Source organism: Panthera leo, chromosome A3 (genome assembly GCF_018350215.1).
Source record: "Panthera leo isolate Ple1 chromosome A3, P.leo_Ple1_pat1.1, whole genome shotgun sequence".
Classification (NCBI taxonomy): Eukaryota; Metazoa; Chordata; class Mammalia; order Carnivora; family Felidae; genus Panthera; species Panthera leo.
In genome coordinates, this window is record NC_056681.1 from 87,105,514 (window position 1) to 87,131,992 (window position 26,479).

At 44.3% G+C, this 26,479-nt stretch overlaps 1 protein-coding gene and 1 pseudogene across 2 annotated transcripts in view; one reads left to right on the top strand and one right to left on the bottom strand.

Annotated features, from left to right (window-relative positions):
- The first annotated feature begins 780 nt into the window (after positions 1 to 780).
- On the top strand, positions 781 to 9,151 carry LOC122215243 (annotated as a pseudogene).
- Positions 9,152 to 17,981: 8,830 nt separating this feature from the next.
- The window catches only part of TGFA (transforming growth factor alpha), a 111,474-nt gene continuing 102,976 nt past the window's right edge, over positions 17,982 to 26,479 (bottom strand). For both annotated transcript variants that reach the window (XM_042932607.1, XM_042932606.1), the window contains exons 5-6: positions 25,615 to 25,724; positions 17,982 to 23,457 (exon numbers count right to left, since the gene is read on the bottom strand). In XM_042932607.1, the coding sequence (XP_042788541.1) occupies positions 23,450 to 23,457; positions 25,615 to 25,724 (118 nt within the window). In that variant the 3' untranslated portion in view covers positions 17,982 to 23,449. The remainder of the gene's footprint in view (positions 23,458 to 25,614; positions 25,725 to 26,479) is intronic.

Below are 26,479 nucleotides of genomic sequence, written 5' to 3' on the forward strand. Positions count from 1 at the left end.
GTCAAGTCAGTGTCTCAGTGGGGAGAACAGAATCTACCTATGTTTGTCCCACCAGGTTTCTGTAGCCATATAGAGATCCTGGAAATGCTATTGGGGGGCAGGGCTAGGTGCTGGGCCCAGCCCCAGGGGCCTCCAATTCCATGTAGGTACAGGCTGCCCTCTGCAATCCTCTTCCATGGGGCTGGGTTTGGGGCCTTCTGAATGGAAGGCCAGGGCCCTGCCTGCTACTCTGAGCACCTAGCTGGGTTCGGAGACCAAGGTCCCATGGCCAGGGGAGGAGCCTCCCAGTGACATGATCTATGCTGCCCGGGCTCATTTACTGCCATCTGCCCTTGTACTGTGCTTACAGAAAAGATTTCTTTGTCATAACACACAACAGTGAGCCTGGTTTGGCCCCAGGCTTCTGTGTCATAACTCTTTTTTATTGGAGCAAAAAGAAGTAGCACATTATTGTTCTTCTGCTCCACGTTTTCTCATGGATCAAGAAAGCAACAAGCACTCTGTGCGAAGAGAAAAGCCTGCTTTGTTGTCTGAGGACAGGGAGGTGAGAGAGACGAGGAGGCCTTTCACAGGCCGTAAAAGAGACATACCACACAAAACAGGCTTGAGGCGCATGGGCGGAGGGCTTGGGAATGGGTGGGAAGAAATCATTTGCACCTATTCACTGGCTCATCAGGGTTTCACACGTTTCACTAGTAAAAGTGACCTGGGCACGCCTGTGTCAAGGTTCTCTGGCAGAGCCTTGCTGCGAGGAGGGTCATTCTGGGACAGCTTTATGCAATGACGATGCTTCTGAGAAATGGAGTGAGTTGATAAAGTTGTTGAGGCCACTTCAGTGTTTTAAGAAACCTTGGGGCTAATGATATGACAATTAGTAGTGTGCTTTCCATGTGTCATCTCTTCCCCGTGACCTGCGAGGGGACAAGGTGGCTGTTGTCATCCTCAGTTACAGAGGAGGCAACCAAGGCTCCGAGAGCCTGAATTCCCTTTCTTCAGCTCACATAGCAGAGTCAAGTTCAGTTCCTGATGTGTGTGTTTTCACTGATGTGTGACTTCAGTGATGTCAGAAACCGTTCAGTAATTTAAGTATTTCCCTATGTTGTTTGCTTCACAAATTTGAATTTTTACACATTTGAATTTGGATTTTCCTTAAGAGAGCATGAAGTTTAAATAAGTAAGTAAATAAAAATTAAAATTAAAAAAAAAGAGAGAGCATGAAGTCGACTCCACTAAGTTAGCACAGTCTACTAAGATGGGTACGTGACTCTGAGAAGCATTCCTTTTAACATAATTCAAATTTCGACAGCACGGAAATGAATAAACAAGTAGAAATTCCCCTGTACCTACGTCTCTTCTTTCTCTACCTCCGGATAAATGCTCTTTCTAGAATAGCGATTCTTAAATTTTAGTGAGCACCATCACCTGGAAGGCTTGTGAAGCAGACTGCTGGGCCTTAGCTGTAGAGGTTCTGATTCAGCTGGTCTGGGGCAGGGCCTGAGAATGTGTGTTCCCAGTAAACTTCTTAATGATGCTGATGCTGCTGGTACAGGGACCTCGCTTTAAGAATCACTGTTTGATAGTGTTTTTATTTTTCCTCTGTATCTCACTATAGCTCTGCATGTTTACAAACACAGATTTTTAAAAATGGACCCATGCTTTACTTAGAATTTTGAAACGTGTTTGTTTTCATTTAACAAAATATCCCAGACATCATTCCAGGTCTGTAGGTTAGGATCTACATCATTCTTTTTAATGGCTGCATAGAATTCGATTGTATGTCTGTACCATTATTTATTTAACTAGTCTCTATTACTGAATGTTCAGATTGTTTCCATTTTCCCCTACTATAAACAACACTACAGATCTTTTCATATATATTTACACTTTTGTGCTAATAATTATGAAGGATAAATTCACAAAAGTGGAATAGATGGTTGACAGAGATTACATGTCTTCAGATGATATACAGCTGTCAGGTTATTCCCTCCTCCCATAAAGTTTGTTCCACATTATATTCCTACCAATAGAATTTGAAGACTCTTTCATCAACATCAAATGTTAAGAATAATTTTTATCTTTGCTTATTGATAGGTGAAAAATGCTAGACTGTTTTAATTTGCATGTCTATATGAGTAAAGTTAGGCGTATGTTATCGGCCAGTTGTATTTCTTTTTCTGTAGCATGCCTACTTATATCCTTTGCCTGTTTTTTCGGGAAAAGGAATTCAGAATGGCAGAAAAAATGTATGGCAATTTCTTCACTCTGCTGGGCATAGCTTGGGCTCCTGACACCTTGCAGAAACATTTGGAGGTGCCACAGAAGAGAAACAGGAAACAACTCAACACCAAAAAACCCCTCAAATAATCTGATGGAAAAATATAGAGGACCTGAGTGGCCATTTTGCCAAAGAAGACATACAGATGGCAAATGGACACATGAAAAGATGCTCAACATAACTCATCGTTAGGGAAATGCACATCAAAACCACAGTGAGATATCATCTTACACCTGTCAGAACAAAATAGCTAGAATCAAAAAGATAAGAAATAAGCACTGGCGAGGCTGTGGAGAAGAAAGAACTCTTCTTCATTGCTGGTGGGAATGCAAATAGGTATAGTCACTGTGGCAAACAGTATGGAGGTTCCTCAAAAAATTAAAAATAGAAATACTATATGATCCAGTAATTATACTACTGGATATTTACTTAAAGAAGACAAAAATACTAATTCGAAAAGATACATGCACCCCTAGGTATGGAAGCAACCCACGTGCATATGTAGATGAATGGATAAAGAAGATGTGGTACACACACACACACACACACACACACACACACACACACAGTCTGGAAAAGCAAAATGAATAAAGCTTGTTTAGGCTAGAGAACAGAAGCCTGAAAGGGGCAGTGGAAAGGAGAAAAGCCTTAACTTTCTGAGTGATGAGTCTTTCAAGAAGGGTGGCTGATGAGTACTTTCTTCCAGAGCGTAGACCAACTTGAATTGCCATAGGTGGGCTTTATTCAGTTTAAGGAAGTTCTTTCTCATTATAAGTATCAGTTCTAGTCTACATTTCTATTCTTCGAGACATTTCAACTCAATTGGAGACAACTTTGATGCTGTTCTCCTATACCTCAAATCATGGAGCATGATCTTCCAGGTACATCTGTGTTCCTTTTTTTTTTTTTTTTTTTAAAGCTAGAAAAATTTAAAACACAGTGGTCAGGTCAATCTGGTTTCATTCAATTAAAAGCTTGGGGGCTCTTTCTACTGTAGTGTTAGGAAGTCCTCTTCAGCAGCATGTGGCCTCAGTACTTTTTAGGAATCATTATGGAGCTACGTCCTCTGCCTGGATGTTGACTCTGGCACCAGAGTTAATATGACAGCAGCCCAGCCCAGCAGCTGAGAGGTCCCCTCTCTCCACAGGACCTGAGCAAGTAAGTGTTCTGCATTCAGTGAGTTTCCACTGATGGCATATAACCCGAATATCGACCCTCCTTCTATGTGTCCTCTCCCTGCTTCATTGCAACAGTCTTGACTCCGATCTCATAACTGGGCTCTTTATCCTGTTTCTCAGAAAGCATCCTCTTGTACCCAAAGCATGAGTGAACAATGCAGTAAGAGAAAGGTACTGTTAAGGCCCCAGGAGCCTTTGACTTCCCTCTCCTATGAACAGAATTAGAGTCCAAGGTAGGGGCACTTGGGTGGCTCAGTCGGTTGAGCCTCTGACTTCCGCTCAGGTCATGATCTCATGGTTCATGAGTTCGAGCCCCACGTCGGGGTCTGTGCTGATAGCTCAGAGCCTGGAGCCTGCTTCAGATTCTATGTCTCTCTCTCTCTCTGCCCCTCCCCAGCTTGCTTTGTGTCTCTCCCTCAAAAAATAAAAAACGAACAAACAAAAAAGAATTAGAGTCCAAGGTGAAAGCCAAGTCTTTGTCAACTCCTTCCAACTCCTCACCCCCATATTCCCCTTGTGACTAGATCTTACCAAATCTCTAAGATCTCTGATCCACTTTTCCATCTTTATTATCTCTGGTTTAGTCTACATCCTTCTTCCTTTCCTGAATGAATGCATTGGTCTCCTGGCTTTCTTCAGTCACATCCCCTTCCCATCAATTTAATTATATATTCATTAATTCATTCGTTCGTTCGTTCGATATTCCATGAGAATTGACTTGTCTCTGTGCCAAACACATTCAATAAATGCCACAAGGCTGTGAGTTATTAATTACAAAGAAGACATCCAGGCAATCCGCCCTCTTGGTTCAAAGGAGTTGGGGGACTTTCCGGGGTGGGGTCCCAGAGGCAGATGAACTTGAGCTGGGTCTTGAAGTGTGTGTAGGTAATGTGGAAAATTCCATGAGTCATCCACCTACCAGTTACTCCCCATTCTTTCTTGCTGCACTGGTGTTATTTGTTCACCTTTATGCTCAGGGAGGCTGCTTCTGACTTCATTTAGGTTACTTTTAGTTGGATCTTCAGTTACTAGGAACTCAAAGTGTTATGCAGGTGGGATGTAGCCCAGTGCAGGTGGCATGGCTATTGCCTGGCTTGTAGTAATGGGGTCACAGTAGGTGTCATTTGTTTCTCTGATTTCCCCAAGGTCAAGCCTGTAGACTCCAGGGTGTATTGTTGAATACTGAAGTGGCCTGTCCTGAGGGAGAAGACGAAGATCAGGGGCTGGCACAGGGGTCAGGAAGCCTCCCTTTCATTTTCATCTTAGGCAAGAGAGTGTCCAGCACATCCAGAAATCATGAGCACCCAAGCTGGGAGGGCATCTTGGCCATTATTTAGGTCAGAGGTCAGGCAGGTGATGTAAATGAATGAAGCCAACCTGTGTTTGCGTATGAAACATGTAGGATAGTCTTTATTTCATGAAGAAAGTTGCTCTCTATAATTTTTCCTGATGCAGATGGACCTCTTGGTTGACCATTCATTTTCTTATGGGAATGGAAAAAGAAAAAAAGAAACAGTTCTCTATTGAAAAATAAACCACCTAATACAGCCTCCAGGCTGTGGGGACAATAGGCTGTACTAGGAATGTTGTGACCTGGAAAGGGGATGACTATAGGTGGCACCAAGTGGTTGTTGCCAAATGGGAATCTTGGAGCAGGATGATAGGTCTTCTGACTTCTCAAGAGAAGCCTGAAATATGATTTTTAAAAATATATGTATGTATATATATTTTAATGTTTATTTATTTTTGAGAGAGAGAGAGAGCGAGTGAGTGAGCCCGAGTAGGGGAGGGGCAGAGAGGAAGGGAGACAAAGAATCTGAAGCAGACTCCAGGCTCTGAGCTGTCAGCACTGACTTTGACCTCAGGGCTTGAACCCATGGACCACGAGATCATAACCTGGGCTGAAGTCGAACGCTTAACTGCTTAACTGACTGAGCCACCCATGTGTCCTGAAAAAAATTTTTTAATGTTTATTTTTTGAAGGAGAGAGAGACATATCATGAGTAGGGGAGGGGCAGAGAGAGAGCTGGAGACACAAAATCTGAAGCAGGCTCCAGGTTCTGAGCTGTTAGCACAGAGCCTGATACGGGGCTTGAACTCATAAATTGTGAGATTGAGATCATGACCTGAGTCGAAGTCAGATGCTTAACCGATTGAGCCACCCAGGTGCCCCTGGTTAAAAATATTTTAAAAATATATCCCTTAATACAAATCAAAACCACACTGAGATATCACCTCATGCTGGTCAGAGTGGCTAAAATGAACAAATCAGGAGACTATAGATGCTGGAGAGGATGTGGAGAAACGGGAACCCTCTTGCACTGTTGGTGGGAATGCAAACTGGTGCAGCTGCTCTGGAAACCAGTGTGGATGTTCCTCAAAAAATTAAAAATAGGTCTATCCTATGACCCAGCAATAGCACTGATAGGAATTTACCCAAGGGATACAGGAGTGCTGATGCATAGGGGCACTTGTACCCCAGTGTTTATAGCAGCACTTTTAACAATAGCCAAATTATGGAAAGAGCCTAAATGTCCATCAACTGACGAATGGATAAAGAAGTTGTGGTTTATATATGCAATGGAATACTACTTGGCAATGAGAAAGAATGAAATCTAACCTTTTGTAGCGACGTGGATGGAACTGGAGAGTGTGATGCTAAGTGAAATAAGCCATACAGAGAAAGAAAGACAGATACCATATGTTTTCACTCTTATGTGGATCCTGAGAAACTCAACAGAAGACCAGGAGGAAGGAGAAGGGGGGGGATTTACAGAGAGGGAAGGAGGCAAACCATAAGAGACTCTTAAAAACTGAGAACAAACTGAGGGTTGATGGGGGGTGGGAGGGAGGGGAGGGTGGGTGATGGGCATCGAGGAGGGCACCTGTTGGGATGAGCACTGGGTGTTGTATGGAAACCAATTTGACAATAAATTTCATATTAAAAAAATAGAAAATAAAAAATAAAAACCTGGGCTAAAGATGTTTAAAAAATATATATCCCTTTGCTTCCTGAGTGTGTGCATTATAGGACACACATCTGGAAGCAAAGCCTAGAGCTAGAGGCATTTGGGGTTAGGAGTGCAGAGCAGGGGGTGGAGATGCAGGGAGATGGAACCGGGAGCATGGGCTTCTGAAGGACAGAAGCTGAATCCTGGTCTAAGTGTGAAACAGGAAAATGAGATAAAAAAGCACACCAAAGAAAATGTAGAGACGCACAAAGAAGAAAATGAAAATCACAGTCCTGCTATGCAGAAATTAGGAAAGTGAAATTAAGAAAACAATCCCATTTACGATTTCACCAAAACCAATAAAATACCTAGGAATGAACTGCAGAAAAATCACCAATTTTTAATATTTTTTCTTACAGTCTTTTCTTTTTCTCCTACAGCCTTCTTTCCTGATGCGAGATTAGGATAATTTCCCCCCTTATCATTACAATCTCTCTGCAAACTTATTTTTGAATGGTGGTATCTCAGTCTGGTGCCAGGGTAATGGCTCACAGAGCCTTACATATTCAAATTCTGTCAGAATAAAACTCCTTTCTGAGTCCTGGCTGGTTGTTCTGTTCACTCACTGAAATGTCACCTGTCATGCTACAGTGGTAGGATGCCTGCATCCCATGCTGGGGCAGGGGTTGGAATGTAGGAAAGGATAAAAACTGGCAGAGAGAGCAATCTAGGAGGGAGAGGAGGAAGGCTAAGTCAGTCACTGCAGATCTTTAAGTGAAACTCAAATCAAAATTAAATCATGCCCCGAGTGTGAATCCTTTTAGGAAAGTTTAATTAAACAAACTGCGTGGGTGTAAACCACACATGCTCCTGGGCTCCTTAGGGGCTCTAGGAGTTGGTAGGAAGCTTCTACATTTGCGTCCTGCTAATGTTACTCTCTGATGGCAGAGCTAGGAGTGGAAGAAAAGCTACAGGCAAATCCATGTCCAGTCCTGGAAGGACGACTTCAAGTGCTGGCTGAGTAGCAATTTCTAACAGTCAGCCTTGCGAGGCCCCCCAGCTGTCTCCTCTCGGGCAGGTGCCCCTGGGGCGGGCTGGAGGGGGTGAGTGAGGAGGGCCTTCCAGAGTCCCTCAGGAATGAGGTTGTCACATGGCCTCTGAGTCTCATCTTTGTGTCTGTCACCTCTCACTGCCCTCTGGTTTAGGGGTGGGGGGCCCTGGCAGACACACTATACCTGCTTTGTGACTACGTGCATCTCCCTGAGGGTGTGTTCCCTGTGCCTTGTGCAATGGCTGCTGAGTGGCAGGGCACAGGTCTGAGTACATTTCCCAGGCAGCTGGCATGATGAAACCTGGCTGGCCCAGCTCCCCTGTGAACACTTGGCTCCCCTCATCTCCACTGTGTTCCCTGAACAGACACTTGACATGGTAGTGGGAACTGGTTTCAAAGAGCATTCACAACACCCTGTGTTGAGTGAGATTCTGCTTTGTGTGTATGTAACACGATTCCCAGGGATCAATGAAGGTGAAACCAACAAAACAAACAGATGTGTAATGCAGATTGTTTGTATTGCTAATAATAATTAATACAATAGCTGTTTACTGAGCATTTGCTATGTGCCAGTCCTTGGGCTAAGAGCTTTTATGCATTAGCTTTTATATATGTGTGTATGTGTGTGTGTGTGTGTGTGTGTGTGTGTGTGTGTGTGTGTGTATATATATATATATATATGTATATATGTAAATTTTTTTCTTTAATATTTATTTATTTTTGAGACAGGGACAGAGCATGAGCAGGGGAGGGGCAGAGAGAGAGAAGGAGACACAGAATCTGAAGCAGGCTGCAGGCTCTGAGCAAGCTGTCAGCATAGAGCCTGATGCGGGGCTCGAACCCACAAACTGTGGGATCATGATCTGAGCCAAAGTTGGATGCTCAACTGACTGAGCCACCCAGGGTGCCCCTGCATTAGCTTATATATTTAAGCCTCACAAAACCTATTTGAGTTAGGTACAATTAATACCCTCTCCCTCTGTTGTTTGGACACCAAGTCATATTTGCTTTGAATTTGAAATGAATAGCTTTCTGAGCTCTGGAAGTATTCTAATTCACTAAAGGAGAAAAAGGAAGACTTTCCCAAGCAAGACAGGAAGCCCAGTATTGGCAGATTTGAGGATTTGCAGAAGTCATACTGTGGCCCATTTAACACACACAAAAAACCAGCCAAAAATTTTTTTGCATGTAATTGACTTAGATGATGCCATTTTTTTCTGAGAACAAAATTTGGAAGACAGCTTGTACTTGGCTGGAAGCTTTGTCCAAAATGTACACAGATAATCAATGGCAATGTGGCTGTTGATTCTCGGAACAGCAGAAAGAAAACCTGATTCAGAATGGAATAACTGCTAAAGCTTTGAGGTCATTACAGTTTGCAAACCCAGGAAAGCAAACTGAATTTGCTCCAGAAACTGGAGAACGAGAAAAAAAGAAGGTTCACAAAAAAGGCAACCACTGGTTCTCACAGGTAAGTGATACCAGTAAAGAATCAGGTCTGTGATAGCCTGGGTCTCCTGACTCTCAGTGCAATGGACTCTCTGACTGCCTTGATGAAGACTATTTAGGACGTTTCTATACTTGTCCTGCCTGTGGTTCCACCAAATGTGAAGCTGAATGCCACTGGGACCACAAGTAACTGAATGAGCAAGTTGAAATAGGAGGAGAAGTCATTCATAATAAACATGCTGGATAATTTGTGGTACCAAATTATGGAATCTTTAAAGGTCCTTTCTGTATTTCTAAAACTCTGTCATTCTAAGATACATTTTATTTTTTACTTTTCCTTATATTTTTTAAATGTTTTACTTATTTTTGAGAGAGTGTTTTATTTATTTTTGAGGAGCAGAGAGAGAGGGAGACACAGAATCCGAAGCAGGCTCCAGGCTCTGAGCTGTCAGCACAGAGCCCCTGGTGGAGTCTGAACTCACGAACCGTGAGATCATGACCTGAGCTGAAGTTGGATGCTTGACCAACTGAGCCACCTGGGCACCCCCAAGATACATTTTAAAGTTGATTGCTAAATGATGGAAATTTGAAAACCATCTCAACATGCACTCAGTGTGTGCTAATTTTGCATTTAGGGTGCTTTAAGATTCATTATTTGGATGTATATTTAATCGTGCCATTACTCAGCAGTCAGCTTCAAGCCTGTTTGGGTCAATGTCAAGTAGGTAAAGGCAGTTCTCGATTAGCACAATTCAAATTTCTGTTACCAGCGTATATACTGTGAGTAGTCATGTGAACTACAAACATCCCTGCTAGCTATTAGGTCTGCAAGTCATTATGTAAGAGATGTGCTTCATGACCTGTGACCAATCACAGTACTTCTCTCAAACTTTGCTAGTGATTGGTTACTGCATATTTGTCATTCAGTTCACTCAAAGACAGCAAAGCATTCGTTGTGTTGTATCCTTGGCACCCATGTGACATTTTACAAAAGTGGATCATCAAAAGAACTGGCCAACAAAGGTGAAAGTGCAGTGAAGAAATGAAAAGTGATAATGTGAGACATGAGATTCGAACGTAAATGGAGTTGTAGAAAAAATCACTGAGTTTCAAAGACAGTAATAGCTAATTTCAGTTTCAAGGGTAAATTTCTTGAACAGTTCTGCCTGTATTTGTTCTTTATGCCTATTTATGAGACCAGACTTTTAGTGAGCATGCAAAATGCTAAAAGAGAAGTAGATCTAATTTAGAGTACTCTGTAATAAAAGCTGAGTTTTGGGAAAATTAAAAAAAAAAAAAGACAGGAAACCCAGAACCAATTAGGAAAAAAGCAGACAATGGGGGTGCCTGGGTGGCTAAGTTGGTTGGGCCACTTACTTCAGCTCTGGTCATGATCTTCATGGTTTGTGAGTTTGAATCCTGCTTTGGGCTTTGTGCTGACAGCTTGGAGCCTGGAGCCCGTTTTGGATTCTGTGCCACCCTCTCTCTTTGCCCCTCCCCTACTCACATTCTGTCTCTCTTTCCTTCAAAAATAAACAAACATTAAAAAAAAAGAAAAAATCAGACAAAATTGACTACATATATAACATTTTTTAAAAGATGGCAAAAGACACCATAAAGTCGAAAGACAACACATATCTTGAGAAAGTATTTATAAGACAAATGACAGGAAAATAGTTAATATCACACAAAAAGATTCTACAAGTTATAAGGAAAAAAACTCAGGCCAATTAAAAATGAATAAAAATTTGAATACTAATTCAGAGAAGAGGAAATCCAAATGACCAATAATCACATGACAAGATACTCAATCTTATTATCAGGAAAATGCAAATTAAAACATCATTGGTATACTTTTTCATGTATCAGACCAGTAAAAGTGAAAAAAGTTTTTATATATGGGGTTGATAAGAATGCAGAAAACAAGCACTCTCTTTATGACAGAAGTGTGGATTATTATATATTTTTTGGAAACTGTCCTGGCAATATCTATTAAATAATTATGTTAAAATAAACACTACAGGAGACATTGTTAGTTGCCTACTCAGTATCCATAGCTTTTTTCTTCCTTTCCAATAGAATCCTAATTTTGTTTATGTTAGCAAGATAATGAATTGTAAGTGATTTAAACCATCATGAGAATACTGTTCTTTTCCAGTTGCTCAATTTCCCAGTCTAGCTGTGGTCATATCACCCAATTCTGGTCAAGAAAATGTAAAGGAAAGACTGCTGACAGATCTCTGGGAAGGCCTTTGCTTTGCTTTGCTTATATAAGGTACAATTGTGGGTGTTACTACCTTTCTCCCTTTACCTTTAATACAAACCTGGAGTTGTGGCAGCCATTTTGTAACCACAAGGAGGCAAGTGTGAGGACAAAATGCTAACATGCTAAGGATAGCAGAACAGAAAAATATATGAGAGCTTGAGTTCTTCAACCAATACTCATTACTACTTACCTCCAGGCCTTTGTTATGTGAGAAAAACAAATCCTTGTTTGTTTAAGCCTCTGTTAGTCGGTTTCCATTACTGATCATTGAATATACCTCTAATCAGACACATACATTCCTTTTGACTTGGCCATTCTATATGTGACTCCATCCTAGAGAAATGAAAGTACCAGTATGTAGAGATTTATGTAGAACTTATGTATAACATTGTTTTTGGAAGCAAAGAACTGAGAACAAGTGGAATGTCTATTAATAGCTAGATGGCTATATAAAATGTAGTATATCCATATAATAAATTGCTATATAGCTATTAGAAAAAAATGATTTAAAAGGGTGCTTACTGAACTTGATGTTAATGATGAATTATGTAAGAACAGAAAATTGAATGGTTAACATTTATAGTACAATCTATTACTTATAAAAAAGATCTTTCTATATGTGTGTAAATGTTTGTATATGTCTACACAATCATAGGAAAAAGGGATTAAAAAACATCGGCAGGAATGAGAGGAGGAACACATTTGAATGAAAACAAGTCTGGTAGAAGAAAATAATCTGCTTTAAAGATTATCAAACTTTATTCAACTATGAAGAGAAGCATCTAATGTGACATAAATATACATGATATTGGCAATTATGTTTTAAATACGAAGTTGAATAGAAGAAAAAAGTTTTTACACACACAAATTTTATTATATAATTCCTTAAACATTTTTTTAAGTTTATTTATTTATTTATTTATTTATTTATTTATTTATTTATTTAAAGAGAGAGAATGGGGGAGGGGCAGAGAGAGAGGGCAAAAGAGAATCCCAAGCAGGCTCCACGCTCTCAGTACAGAGCCTAATGCGGGACTTGATCCCACGAACCTTGAGATCATGACCTGAGCTGAAACCAAGAGTCGGATGCTCAACTGACTGAGCCACCCAGTTGCCTCTATATAATTGCTTTTTTCAATTGACTCTTTTTTTATACTTTTCAAAAGATTTAAAAAAATTCCAGTAAACATACAGTATTATATTTGTTTCAGGTGTACAATATAGTGATTCAACAATTCTTTTTTTTTTTTAAAGTTTATTTTTGAGAGAGAGAGAGCATGAGTTGGGGAGGGGCAGAGAGAGAGGGACAGAAGATCTGAAGTGGACTCGGCACCGACAGCAGAGAGCCTTATGTGGGGTTTGGACCCATGAACCGCAAGATCATGATCTGAGTGGAAGTTGGATGCTTAACTGACTGAGCCATCCAGGCACCCCTCAACAATTCTATACATTACTCAGTGCTCATCATAAATGTACTCTCTAATCCTCTTCACCTATTTTTGTGATCCTCTCACCTACCTTCCCTCTGGTAACCATCAGTTTGTTGTCTATAGTTAAGAGTCTGTTGGGGTGCCTGGGTGGCTCAGTCAGTTAAGCCTCCGACTTTGGCTCAGGTCATGATCTCACAGTTGGTGGGTTTGAGCCCCACATCGGGCTCTGTGCTGACAGCTCAGAGCCTGGAGCCTGCTTCGGATTCTGTGTCTCCCTCTCTCTCTCTCTCTCCCAAAAATAAAATAACATAAAAAAAAATTAAAAAAAAAAGAGTCTGTTTTTTGGTTTGTCTTTTTCTTCATTTGTTTTGTTTCTTAAATTTCACACATGAGTGAAATTATTTGGTGTTTGTCTTTCTCTGACTAAGCATTACACTCTATAGGTCCATCCACATTGTTGCAAATGACAAGATTTCATTCTTTCTTATGGCTGAGTATTATTCCATCGTATATATATATACCACATCTTCTTTATCCATTCATCTATTGATGAACATTTGGGCTGCTTCCATAGCTTGGCTACTGTAAATAATGCTGCAATAGACACAGGGGCACATATATCTTTTCAAATTAGTGTTTTTATATTCTTTGGGTAAATACCTAGTAGAACTACTGGATCATATGGTAATTCTACTTTTAATATTTTGAGGAACCTCCATACTGTTTTCCAGAGTGGCTGCACCAGTTTGCATTCCCACCCAATATTGCGTGAGGGTTCCTTTTTCTCTACATCCTTGCCAACATTTGTTGTCCTTGTGTTTTTGATTTTATCCATTCTGACAGGTGTGAGGTGATATCTCATCACGGTATTGATTTGCATTTCCCTGTTGATGAATGATGTTGAGCATCTTTCCACGTGTCTGTTGGCCATCTGGATGTCTTCTTTGGAGAAATGTATGTTCTTGTCTTCTGCCCATTTTTAATTTGGGTTCTGTTTTTTGGATGTTAAGTTGTATAAGCCGAATAGAAGAAAAATTTCAAATTATACATTTTTGTTTTCTCATAGTTTCTTATCCCCCCTTTTTTTGTAGAACATTAATTCCAATTTTATTTTCCCCTGTACCAAGAATTCAAAGATAGGTGGTATTTTCCTTTTAATGATATGAAGGCAGAATTTAGTTTTGAATCCTTTACCTGGTACTTTTTACCCGGTTTAAAAATGTGGTATTCCTAAATAGAGATACAGTATTTGCACAGTTAAAATAAATAATGAGGATAACCATCCCAGGAACACTTGTAGAATTCTGGTACACCAATGTCTTCTTAGTGTTCAGTGCTAGATTTTAAAAACTCTTCACAGTCCTTTATTTACACCATCAGTGTTAATTAAGAAAGACAATTGAGTAATTTTAATTCACTTTCATGATTTAATGACAGGGGCTCATTTATGGAATTCAATTTTCACCTCCTCAAATTAGAATGCACTTCAGTTCATCACTTTCGTTACTAGAAAACTGATTTTTGTGTAGGAAAATGAGCCAGGTTATTTCTTGTCAAATACATTTCCCAACACCATTTGTGACAACGTGGATGGGCCCTAAGAGAATTTTTCTAAGTGATCTAAGTCAGACAGAGAAAAAGAAATACTGTATGACAAATACTCACTTCTATATGGAATCTAAACAAGTTGGACTCAGAGCAACGGGAAGAAGTACAATGGTGATTGCAAGGAGCCGGGGGTGGGGTGGGGGAAATGGAGAGATGTTGGTCAAAGGGTACAATCAACCAAGTATAAGAGGAATAAGTTTTAGGGATCCAATGTACAACATGGTGACTATAGTTAACAATACTGTATCATATACCATATACTTGGAAGTTACTGATAGATGAGATCTGCAGTGTTCTCGGTACACACACGAAAATGGTCATTATGTGAGAGGATGGAGGTAGTTACTTTGCAATAAACGTGGTAGTTACTTTGCAATAAACGTATGCATCAAATTATCATACTGTCTACCATAAACTTACATAAGCTATATGTCAATTATATCTTAATACAGCCATGGAAGGAAAAAGAGGGAAAAAAATTCCTGTCACATCCACCTGGGCTGTGACAGAGTTCTTGGTAAACCACTGGTCAGAACGTGTAATATATTTTTGCCTAGAAGGAAGCTTTTCATGATAGATAGGGAACCAGGGAGGGTCACAATGACCTTTTGACTTGTGAGGTGTCTGACTGTGGTAGTCAATACCAAGTCCCTTCATCTAATAACCTGGCCCCGCGGGACCCAGTCGTCCCATATGACATTGCTCCTCTGCCTCAGGAGACATACCTGGGTCCATCAATATATCTGACGCTTTTGTTACACAAAATGTTACTGCATTACCTTCAGTGTCTCTGGCATTAGGTAAATGCTTGGCTATAAAGACAGAGAGGATAGGAGTGCTTGACCTTGTGAAGCTCATGACCTGGGGCACAGGACAACTTGGGGAGGACTTGTCAACAAACATGGTGGCGGTAGGCACAGTAATAGAAGTCTGCATAGCGTGAAGGCTCTGTATGGGGGCTCCTGGAAGGTTTCAGAGAGAATGTGAGGCGTAAGCCTTCTGTTCTGGAAGGAACAGAAGCGTGCTAAGAGAGAGGAGCAGAAAAAAGGCATTTTCAGCAAAGAGAACTGCCAAGGCAGAGAGGCATGAAGAGGCCTGGCAGAGCCCGAGACAAGCAAACAGCTTGAGAGTGGAAGCTGCGAACAGCAACTGTGGATGGTGACCTGCAGACAGATTTTGGTGGGGTCACAGAGCGGTTTATAAATTTGGGCCACATTTAGAAATAGAGATATTTTATGAAAAAGTCCAGATTCTCTGCTCCTCTTGAAAAAATGGCAAATCTGGCCACTGTGCAGGATATCCACGAGGAACTGGAGGGGAGGAGTGGCGCCCCCTTCTGAAGAGGTCTGGGCCCTCCAGTTCTTCACAAGGTCCACCTTCCTCTCCAGATTCCTAGACTAGGGCATTCACGCTTCCAGTGAGCAGTCCCACTGATTCTGATTACCAGCTTCACTCCTGGAAGCATTTGAATTTTTTGCCTCCCATTAAACATTCTTGGAAATTGAAGAGCAAGGAGAGGGAAAGATCGCAGAGGTGAACTAGCTGTGGGAAGCCATCAACAGCCTTTGGGCTGAAGGGGTGAGGGGAGGAAGTGGTGTAAATGAAGTGTGGTGAGGGCCCAGTCCTGGGTTGTAATTACTGTGGAGCAGGGAGGCAGTGGGGATGAAAAACCTCGGCTCTCCCCCAGGGCCATGCTGGAAGCCACAGGGTTGGGAGGGCCCTGGGCAGCCTGTCCACAGGGGTACAGGGTGTACAGTGGATATGGAAGAGCAAATCACCAGCACACCTTGGCACTTGGGGATAGAGAGAGCTTGGACAGGCCCTCTCCTGAGAGTCATTTGGACTGTGGTCGCTGTGTGGGCCTCCCCCCCTCCCAAGGATGGTTAAGCTATAGGCTCAAAAGCCAGGAGGTGGGAACGAAGGGGTTGAGCAGGCCTGAGATGCCCCTCCATCACCAGGAAGCCCTGGGAGGCTATAGGACCCATAGCAGGGCACAGGGAGGGCAGAGGCTCAAGTCTGGGCTCATAGACTATTCCAGAAGGGAGCTGTGGGAGGTGAAGTCTTGGAGCACTGGTAACCCATGGACTCTTGGGCAAGAGGTGGTAATTCGAGCGCTGGAGGTGGACTGGACCCCAGAGGCTTTTCCAGCACAGGCTCTAGCCCAGCAGGGGACCCCCTGTGCCCTGGCGGTCACCCAGCCTCTGCTTGGCCACTTTGGTGTCAGGGAGTACGCTAGCCCAGGAAGAGGTTCTGGCGATGAAAAAGACCCTGTTGAGCAGAAATCAACCTTTTTGCTGCTGGCCCTGTTCTTTGAGGTCACACTGAGCAACCTTCTATGTCCAAGGGCAGTTTCCTCACTCCTCTGGGTCCTTAACCACTGGGAACTTGACCCTCTGATTATGGCCCCATTTGCCACTGACTCTCTGGAAATTTTCCTCATGACACATCCCCTCCCCATGCCTTCTTTTACCTTGAATTGAAGGTCGGTAGAGGATCAGAGAGTGGGGCCTCCCTTGAACTGGATAATATACTAGTGGCATTTAGGGTCACACTAGATTTTCTTGATTACAAGATTCAGATTGAGCAAGTGGGAATTTGTAAACTTTATCTCAACAGCTCCCTGAATGAAACATGCAGGAGCTAGATAGGTAGGCACTGGGGGCTCAGTAACGTGCCAGGGTAGCAAGGCCAGCAAGAAGCAGGCCTGCCACCAACCCAGGTCTCTGCCTCCAGCCTCTCTCCACCACACAGGTCCAGAACCCCTGCGCTCTGGTTCGCTGGGGTTCAGGGTTTCCATTTACAAAGGCAGGAGAGTCATTCAGCTTTCTGCTGTATGACAGGACAGGGTCTAAAGGATACCAGCCCCTCCCGGCACAGCCCTTGGGGGATGTCACATTTCCAGACCTGTGGAATCCCTTTCTGGAACATGTGGGGCAGCCTAGCCCCAGGTAGTGGAGCGGTTCCTTTGTCCCACTCTCAACTGTACTCCTCTGAACTCCTTGGAGGGGCTCCTGGGCGGGACCTGGACTTGCCCTGGAGACTTCATGACACAGGGCATCCTCTTGTCCCAGGGGACCTGTGCAGCTGCACACCAGGGCCTGAAGCTTCCATTAGAGGAAATGTCCTGTGGACACTTTGCTTTTTCTTTCTCTCTCCTGTTTCCCTTTCAGCTTAAACGTCACGCTTTTTATTCCCAGTTGCAAAATTTGGCTCCTGAAAAACCATCACCCACTTGTGCATGACCTCAAGCTAGTCACATGGTATTCCTTATAGGCTCTTGTTCCCATAAGAGTTTTCTCACTTCTCTACCATAGATGATCCCACCTGAAAGGAGGTCCAAGCCTCCATGCTTCCCCAGGTATACCATCTGCCGGATGGAAGGGGTACTTAAGCATGGACTGGGGGGATCGCCCTGAGTGGGTACCAGGCACCCTCAGCTCCAGACACCAAACCCCTCCTGTGCCATCTGCTCCCTGGGGTGTGGTGTGTTTAGAGAGCAGTAGGGATTGGGTCAGAATCTCCAGGAGAGATTTTAAACAGATGCCCAAGTTCCGTCCCCCCAGATTCTACAATTTGATTGATCTGGGTGGGAGACACTAACTAGCCTGGAGGAAAAGACACTGCTAGACCCAGGTTGTGTGGCCACAAACACATCCTCTCTATTTTTGAAGGTGAAAGGCTGTGACAGAAACTTCAGGGCCTCCTGGAGGTAGCAAGCCCTGACAGAGAGCAGATGTGGAGGAGGGAGTTTCAGAAGACAGAGGAAGGGATGCTGGTGCTAGAATCCCCAGGCGGCTGCTGTGCAAAGAGCTCCGAGTTAGAGAGGAGGCAAGGCTAGGTCACACACACCCCAAAACTGGGCTAGGCAGGAGGTGGGGCACACGGGGGTCTGAAGTTTGGGCCAACAGAATTCAAAAAGACTAGTCCTGAACAGTCCAGATCACAGATTCAAGTTGGCAACTGCAAGTCACCTGGGTAAATGAGGAAAGGTTGGTTTGGCTTGACTCAGAGTTCATAGGTGCTTTTTCTCGGGAAAGGTCCTGCCTGCGGCATCCTGGACAGCCCAGTGCACCTGCCAGGGACAGTCACCAGGCTCTGGTAGAGGCAGTCTTGGCCAGAGGGCTTGGAAATCAGGGAGGAGAAGGAGGGGGACAAGAAGAAAATCCCATGGGTTAGAAATAGGGCCTGAAGAGGTCCCTGAAGACAGAATAGGGCCAAGAGGGGAATGCCAAGTTCGGGTAGCAGGTCTCTGTCTCCTCAGAGATGGGTAAAGGTGCCGTGGAGGGACAGCTCCCAGGCTAGTGCACTGGGGACAAGGAGCTGCCCAGCTTCTCATCTCGTAAATCAGGCACATCCCAAGCCCTCCGAGGCCTGGACCACAGGCTCTACAGGCTCACCTTTGCCACCAAAGCCGAGCATCCCTTGGGACCAAGATCTCACGCTGTTGCACAACTATTTCACTATCTGCTGCTTCTCCATGAGCTCCTCGTATGCTGCACATGTAAGGTCCACACACGGGTTGGAAGTGCAGGGGCTTAAACATGGGATTGCACGTGCAAGCGAGGCTTGTACAAACTGGGTTGACAGAACAGTTTCTATTCCTTACAGTTCGAAACTGGGCAGCGGGGAACGGGGTGGGTGAGTGGGGGTATGGTAGGGGGTGGACAGGCCTGTTTTTCCCTTCAACGAGGCTAGGCAGAGAAGATCCAAATAAATGCAGGCCTTAATTCAAGCCCCTACGTTCTGATGGCTGTTAACTTTGAACACTGAAGAGGTGAACTGAATTACACTTCACTTCCTCGGCAAAGCCTCTATAAAGCTTTTCCTAAAAACTATGGCCCCACACTAACTTGCCCTTTGCTGAGTCCTATAGCACAGCAGTTCTCAAACTTGCTCATGTACCAGAATCACCTAGAATATGGAGGGGGAGTGGGGCAACTCTGGAGTTTAACAGCCTGGGGTGGGGCATGAAAATTTGCATTCCTAAGAGACTCAAGAAGACCCCAGGTGATACAGACACTGCTGGCCTGGGGACCACACTTGGAGACCCACAGTTGTTAACACATGCTCTCTACTTTACAATTTCAGGCTTTGTATTTTGTCTGGAATTTGTCCAGAACTATTTTTTGCATGTCAGTCTCTCAGGCAGATCTCAATTCTTTTGGGGCAGGGATTGTGTGTTTTATATTTCCCTCTGCATTATTTAGCATATTGGCAGACCCATAGTGGATGAAAGACATATATTGGGAACTTTGGAGGATTTGATTTCTTCAAGCAGACAGGGATCAACTGTAGTTAATTTTAGTATCCCCACATGTTGCAAAAGAGCATCTAATTTTTTCTCATCATTCACATTTGCAGAGAAAATTCTTAATTTGCTTTTCAGCAACATGCCAGTCTCATGAAAGAAAAGCTCCAGTCTTGATTTAGGAAAAAAAAAAAAAAAAAAGAGTTCATTCCTTCATCCTTCCAAACAAGGTACAAACAGTACAACTAGACAACAATGCACATGACTGAAAAACACAACTACATTTTATATTGCTCACTACTCTTTAAATAAGTATAATTCAGATATTAAGGAAAAGAACTGCTAATCACATTAACTCATTACAGAAATCAAAATTAACTTATCACACAAAATAAATTAAAACATTAAATATTAACCTTTTCAGTGCAACATATACAGAAGTCAGAGTAACAAGTTCTAAAAATAAAAAAAAAGCATCAGGTTTGTTATAATAAAGATAATGAAAAGTTGAATACTTCAGTAAGTTACTATACCAGGGAGAGGGGCTGTTTTTCAGTACTGTGTGTATGTTCACCACTAGATCTTTCAGGAAGCCTGGTAAAATCAGTGGCTGCAGAGAACAGGTCTTACGTTCCAACATTAAGAACAAACATATGTGTTCCTCTTGTTTCTGTGATGTCCCCTTTGGTCCTGGGCTTTTGAAGCCTCCACCTTCCTTGGCTGAGTGGGTTGGCAGAAATCGAGGCCCAGGCCCTACTAGGAGGTCAGGGTCTCCTGAATGGTGCTGGAACCTTGCCAATCCATTTCTGCCAAAATTGCCTGGAAAAGTGACTAGTGGCCCATGTGCACGGAGACCACCTGGCCCTGGAAAACCTGGGTGAAGACAGACACTTTTCTCCACCTGCAGAGCATAATTTCCCAAGAAGTTCTAGAACCACACCTCTTCCTCCCTCACCAACGCATTGGTGAAGGGGTACCAATCACACCTCCTTCTCCTTTCTTAGGAAAATAGACTCTGGGCCATTCTGCCCACTTGGATGGAGCAGATACCATGGCAAGCTCATATCTTGCTTGATTCCATGTGTGTCCAGATGCATCTTTTCCAGAGTAGGGTTGGCTGCTATAGGTCTTTCTGTCTAGAAGAAAATGTTTCCTGCCAGTATGCTCAAAGACGTTACAGCCTGTAGAGCAGTGGGAGAATCTAGGCTCCATAAAATATTTGGAAGCACCCCCTCCTTCTAATGGGGGCTTTTCATTTCTCCTGAGATAGACACTGGAAGCGGCTCTGATCCCCACTCTCAGGTGTGCGACTCCTTACCAGGAAGGGCCTCAGGAACAATTCCCGAACTGTAATATTCGGCTTTCTAAAGGGCAAGGAAACACAGGGAACCTGTGAAGATGGATTAGAAGATGCTTTTTTAACCTGAAAAGGGGGCTAACCCAAAAAATATCAACACCATGAAATGGCACAGGAATCCAATGCTTGTTGGCCACCTGATTTCTAAAAGAGAAATCACCAAAGAAGCAAGGCTCTCCTATCCTGGGCATGGACGAAGGTCCATTGAGGCCTGCCTTCACCCCAGCCTCTGCTTCCAACTCTTTCAGACCTACTGGTTTACAGAGGACTGACTTGGGAGCCACCTGCAGGGAGGCACACACTCCTTCTCTGCACGGTTCACCGCATGGTTGCCCTGGCACAAGGAAAGGGGTGCTGGCACCTGTAATGTGAGGATCAGAGCCTTCACGGACCCTAACTGTGGAGCCCCTTCAGGGAACCGAGAAGGTTCCCTCTGCTTGCATCCTCTTCCCACACCTCTGCAAAGGCTCTGGGACGCCTGAAGGCTGAACGAAACATTTCCCATCAGTTCATATTCTTTAAAGGCAGTCAGATCTCAAATAGTCTCTAAAAGACTGAGGAAAGATTGTTCTAAGTAAAATGTGATCTCAAGTTAAAAACACACTACTCCACTGCCATTGGTGTCTCTAACCAGACTCTCAGACTTTCAGGAGGGTCTGATGAGAGAGATAGAGGAGTGAAAATGGGGGTCTACAAACCAGTGTCAATGGGACTGGTCTCTGAGCAAGATGCTACAGTTAGGCCTCAGCCCACATACCTGCTGCTGTAGGATGTACCCAAGAAATGCAAGCTTAAACCTATTCTTTTATATCAAGACCCGGGAACTGTGTCAAGTATATCGTCAGTGGGCCAGCTGGTGAATTGATCCCATTTCTGCTCCTTTTGCTTCAGGTGCAGCATCATTCCAGAAAAGTGCCAAAGCTAAGACACGGGTCATACAATTGTCTCAGTCGTACAGAATAAAGAGAAAATTCATCGAAATACACAGATTGGGGAAGAAGAATTAGAGGGGGACAAAACTACCTGACAGAAATTTTAAGCCAACCTGCCATATTTTAAAGGTCCCTTTCATGATGTGTGGAGCTAGATGCACGAAGTTAATAGGTAGAAATCTTTCATTTTTCAAATGTTAGTGAACAAGAGTTTCCTCACATAAGGACTTCACATATTATTTTGCTGTGATTCTACTTCCAAATTTTAATGAAAATTGCTAGGGATGAACTGTTGTTTAGTTGGAGAGGGAACCAGTGCTTTCCACAGGCAAGCCCAGTGGGGCAGAATGTACCCAGATGCCCATGAAAACAATTTCTCCTTCTCTCAAGGGAAAGCGAGGTCCACGCTGGTGGAGGTGACTTGTTAAGAGTTTTTGTTAATAAAACCAGGATCCTGAAGGGAAAAGGGAAAAATAAGTCACTGGGATATTTTTCCTAATGCTAGAAAATAAATAGGAAAGGTAAATTTCTCCTTTTAAAAATAAAGCAACAAATCAACCATGCAACAACATAGGAAGGAAATGCCTAGCCCCCCTTTCACGAATGCGGCCCAAATGCCCGTGGCTTTCCGCATGTGCTCTGTTTCTAAACATGCACTTGGAGGGCGCATTAGGAAGTGAACATGCTTAATCACAAAGCAGTGTGGTACCATGTTTCTCTTGTGTAGAGGCACACAGGCACTCTCTTCCTGTCTCCCCCAACAAAGCTGACAGATCTCTGCTGCTGGATTTGCTAACTTTTCTACTGGAATGTATCAGGGGGCCTTTACCTGTTTTGTGTCTTAAATGACAAGGCCTCTGAGACCCAATCTTTGCTCTCATCAGCAACCCGTCCTCTGCTTCCATCTCTGCACCCCCCTGGGTGGCCTTCCCCAAGCCTTAGCTGTCCCAAAGAGGCCAGACAGCTCTAATCAGTCAGTTGACTTTTCAGCCAGCATTACATACATCGTTAATGTAGAAGTCTGAAAAGGTTTGATGCTTTTTACATCGACTTAAGAGATTAAAGATAAAATAAAACCATCATCCATCTAATAAATAAGAAATTATCTCCGAGGGTGCCGACGGCTTGGGAAGGTCCTCAGCGTCGTATGTCTGTGGAAGACGTCAGGCTGGTTGAGGGTCTCGTGGACAGAGACAGAGGACATACACAGTTCCTCTTACCCTTGGCATCTTCATGTGGCAAACAGTTACCCTTCCTCCGCCTTCTTCTCCAATAAGCGGATGAGGAAAAACTCAACTACGGCAACCTCCAGTTTTGGGCAGGATGGACACCATTGTGGGGAGAGGAGTCCATTAAAAAGAAACATAGCCCAGCCTCCGTGACCGGCAGAAGGCAACCACACCTACACCTGGGCTCAGGTGCAGACAGAGGCACACCTTAGCTAGGTAAACAGGAAGTCCACCCCTTTGCAATTCTTTTTTGACCAGTCTTTAAGCTGTGGTCCACTGTTTTCTTCTCTAGGTCACACCAAATAACCCCAAGCAGACAGAGTTCTTGACAGAGTTTCGAAGGAAGGCCCACAAAAGACAAAAAGGCTGCACAGGTGATTGCAGGCAGAGTAGGAAGGTCTGTCGGCTCGTCCTGAAGAAGTCCTTTCTTCCTCAGGCTGCCGCAGTCTACCTGGCCAAACTCCCTCTGGGCTCTTCAGACCACTGGAAGGAAGGAGAGACAAGTTAAGTTCTGCATGCCAGACCCCAACCATGCTAGGAAGACAAGCTTGGGACAGAAACTTGGAGATGCATCAGCCAATGTCACCGGGTTCTCTGGGGCCGTCAGGCCCAGGTCCAAGGTCCTCTGGTTCAACCTCAGGGGCAGCAGCTTCTGAAATTGTACTTCTAGTGCCAAAGGAAAGGCTGAAGAGAATGGGGATGCAACGTGTTATGAGGGCCTTCGTTCAACTGGAGGACAGTCAGCCCAGCCTGTGCTGGTGCCTCCATAAGGGGTGGCTTCGTGGGCAGCCAATGAGCTGGCTGAGGGCTCTGGTGGCAGAATGGCTTCTCCTCAGGCCATATGAGAATGGACCCATTTGTTTCTCAGTGGGTGGGGCTCTGAGGCATCCTCTGTGGCTCACGGGAGGCAGCATGGACTTAGCTCCCCACAGCTCAAGAATCCAGCTTGGCCCGGACATCTTCCTGCCCTGGTCCCTCCTGTGGTTCCTCTGGAGGTGGAGAGGTATGCATCATCTCAGGGAGGGGGCTTTAGCCTCAGTGCCCACCTCTGGAAGGCCGGACCCATCTGAGGCTCCACGCTAATGTCCTCCCAAATGTGGGTAGAGAAGTGACATTAATAAGAAACTACTCTACCCTAAATGACTCTGCTGAGGTGCGCACAAATAGTACAAAATCTACTATAAATTTTAAATAATTTCTCCATTGGTGCTAAATAACAAAATAAGAAGCGCGTTAGCTCAATGGATGGTCCTCCGAGTCAGTGGAAGAGAGATTTGAGTGGAGTCTTCAGAGTTCCTGGCTCACATCCTAGCTCCCCCATGGACTTATGGTGGGATGCATGCAGAACTTTGGCAGACTCAGTTTACCTACATCACTGACAAAGCCTCTTCCTCTGAAGGCCATTACGAGGACTGATGGATTAACATCCTCAAGAGTTGCGGGCCCCCTAACTAAAAAGACCTGCTCATGCATGATTACTACAGGTCCTGAATAACCTGCTCCTGGGCCTTCAGCACCTTCCAGGTCAGACCGCCAGGAGGTTTAGTGAACACGTCGGTGCTCCAGCTTCCCAGTCGCCCTTCTTCCTACTCTGTTCATGCAACCTTGAGCTTCTGGAATGCCAACTGTTTACTAGAGAAGGTCACTCTTGGTGGATTAGCCTGTGGTGACTGTCTCTTGTCTCATTACTTCCTGAAAAGGAACTTTAAATTTATAATGGGCTCTGCTGGTCAAAAGAGCATTTTAGAAAAATTTGTTGACGTGCAACTTTTCAGAACTCGTCTTGATAAAAGAGCTGTTGGCCTCCGTGAGCCCCAAGCTAGTAATGCTCAGATGAGGACTCCTGAGGTGCAGGTTTGGTTCCACATCGGGATGCCCGATATTCGTCGTGGGTGTCAGTGAGAATGTTCATGAAACATCAGACATCAAAGCTTAACGAAGATCACGGGATGTAAGAGCTAAAGAGTCCTGAGAGACCTGTAGGTTAAATCCCTAATTTCACCGATGGGAAAAGGAAGGGGACTTTCTCAAGGGAAAGAGAACAAACATCGGTTGTGTGTCTACAACCTGTGGTACACTGTACTAGGTACTTTATGTAGGTACTCATTCAATTTGCACATCTTTTAAATAAGAAAACAGATGCTCAGAGAGGTTAATTAACTTGTCAAAGGTCACACAGGCCAGTAAAGATAAAAGAGCTTCCTTTTGTAAAAATTTTTAAAAATGTTTATTTATTTTTATGAGAGAGAGACAGAGTGCATGTGAGGGATGGGCAGAGAGAGAGAGAGAGAGAGAGAGAGAGAGAGACAGAGACAGAGACACACAGAATCCGAAGCAGTCTCCGGGCTCTGGAGCCCAAGGTGGGGCTCAAACCCATGAGCCCTGAGATCATGACTTGAGCTGAAGTTGGAAGCTTAACCGACTCAGCCACCCAGGTGCCCCAAAAGAGCTTCCTTCTGTGTAAAACATACCTCAGAATAAACTAAACTTGACTTGGTAGGATAAACGTCCTCTCCCTTTTCTCCCTCTTCCTGCTACACCCTCTAAGAACTTCTGCCCTGCCCTGGAGAAGGTGGTTGCTTTCTCCACCCAGTTGTGTCTCCCAAGGGAAAAAGGCCCCTCCCCGAGGCAGCCCCTTACCTGTCTCTGAGTGGCAGCAAGCAGTCCTTCCCTTCAGCAGGGCACTGGGCTTCTCGTGCCGGCAGATCAGGGCCTGGCACCACTCACAGTGTTTCCGGACCTGGCAGCAGCTGCAGACACAGAGAACATGGGCTGGGTGGGAGCCTGGCAGGAGTGCTCGGCTGGTGCAGTGTCTGCCTAAAGAGCCTGCTGGGCAGCTCTGGGCTCTGAACTGGCCTTCCTGTGGAGGCCTCTGGAGGGACAGACACACACAGCAGGCGGCCGAGTGTCTTGCAGGATGGTGTCTTTTGGGGGAAGAGGCCAGCTAACAAGAGCACCTGTTGGTCACTTCAAGGAACCGCCTCTGTTTGCACAGCTCTGCTCTGGGCTTGCAGGGCAACCTGACCACCCACCCGGCTGCTCTGTCCATAAAGCAGCAGTTGGGTGACTCCCTAAATGTAGTAATAGCCTCAGCACTGCTGTCAGGACTGGGACAAAGCAGCCACTTCAGGCTGGCAGGGCTGTGAGGGCTTGGGGAAGGGAATCGTCCATCAGTATTGCCAGCAACATGGCTGAACTGACCCGTGGAAAGAATGAAAGAATGAGTCATGAGTCTCTGTGGTTTTGAATCTCTGAGGACTAATATTCTCTAGTTGTGGCAAACCCAACCTCTTGGTGAACCTCTGTCACCCAGAGTCCTGAAGCATCAGAGTTATGAATGCTCCTGCCTTCTTCTGTGGGCAGGAATGAACAGTTTGCAGAGTTAGCATGAAAAAAGAGTCAGGGAGCCCAAAAGGAGGGCAGAGAAGCAAGCACGGAGTAAGACATTGATTACCTAGAGACACTTAGAGCTGTATCCTGTGGGATACTGCAGAGGACTTTGTTT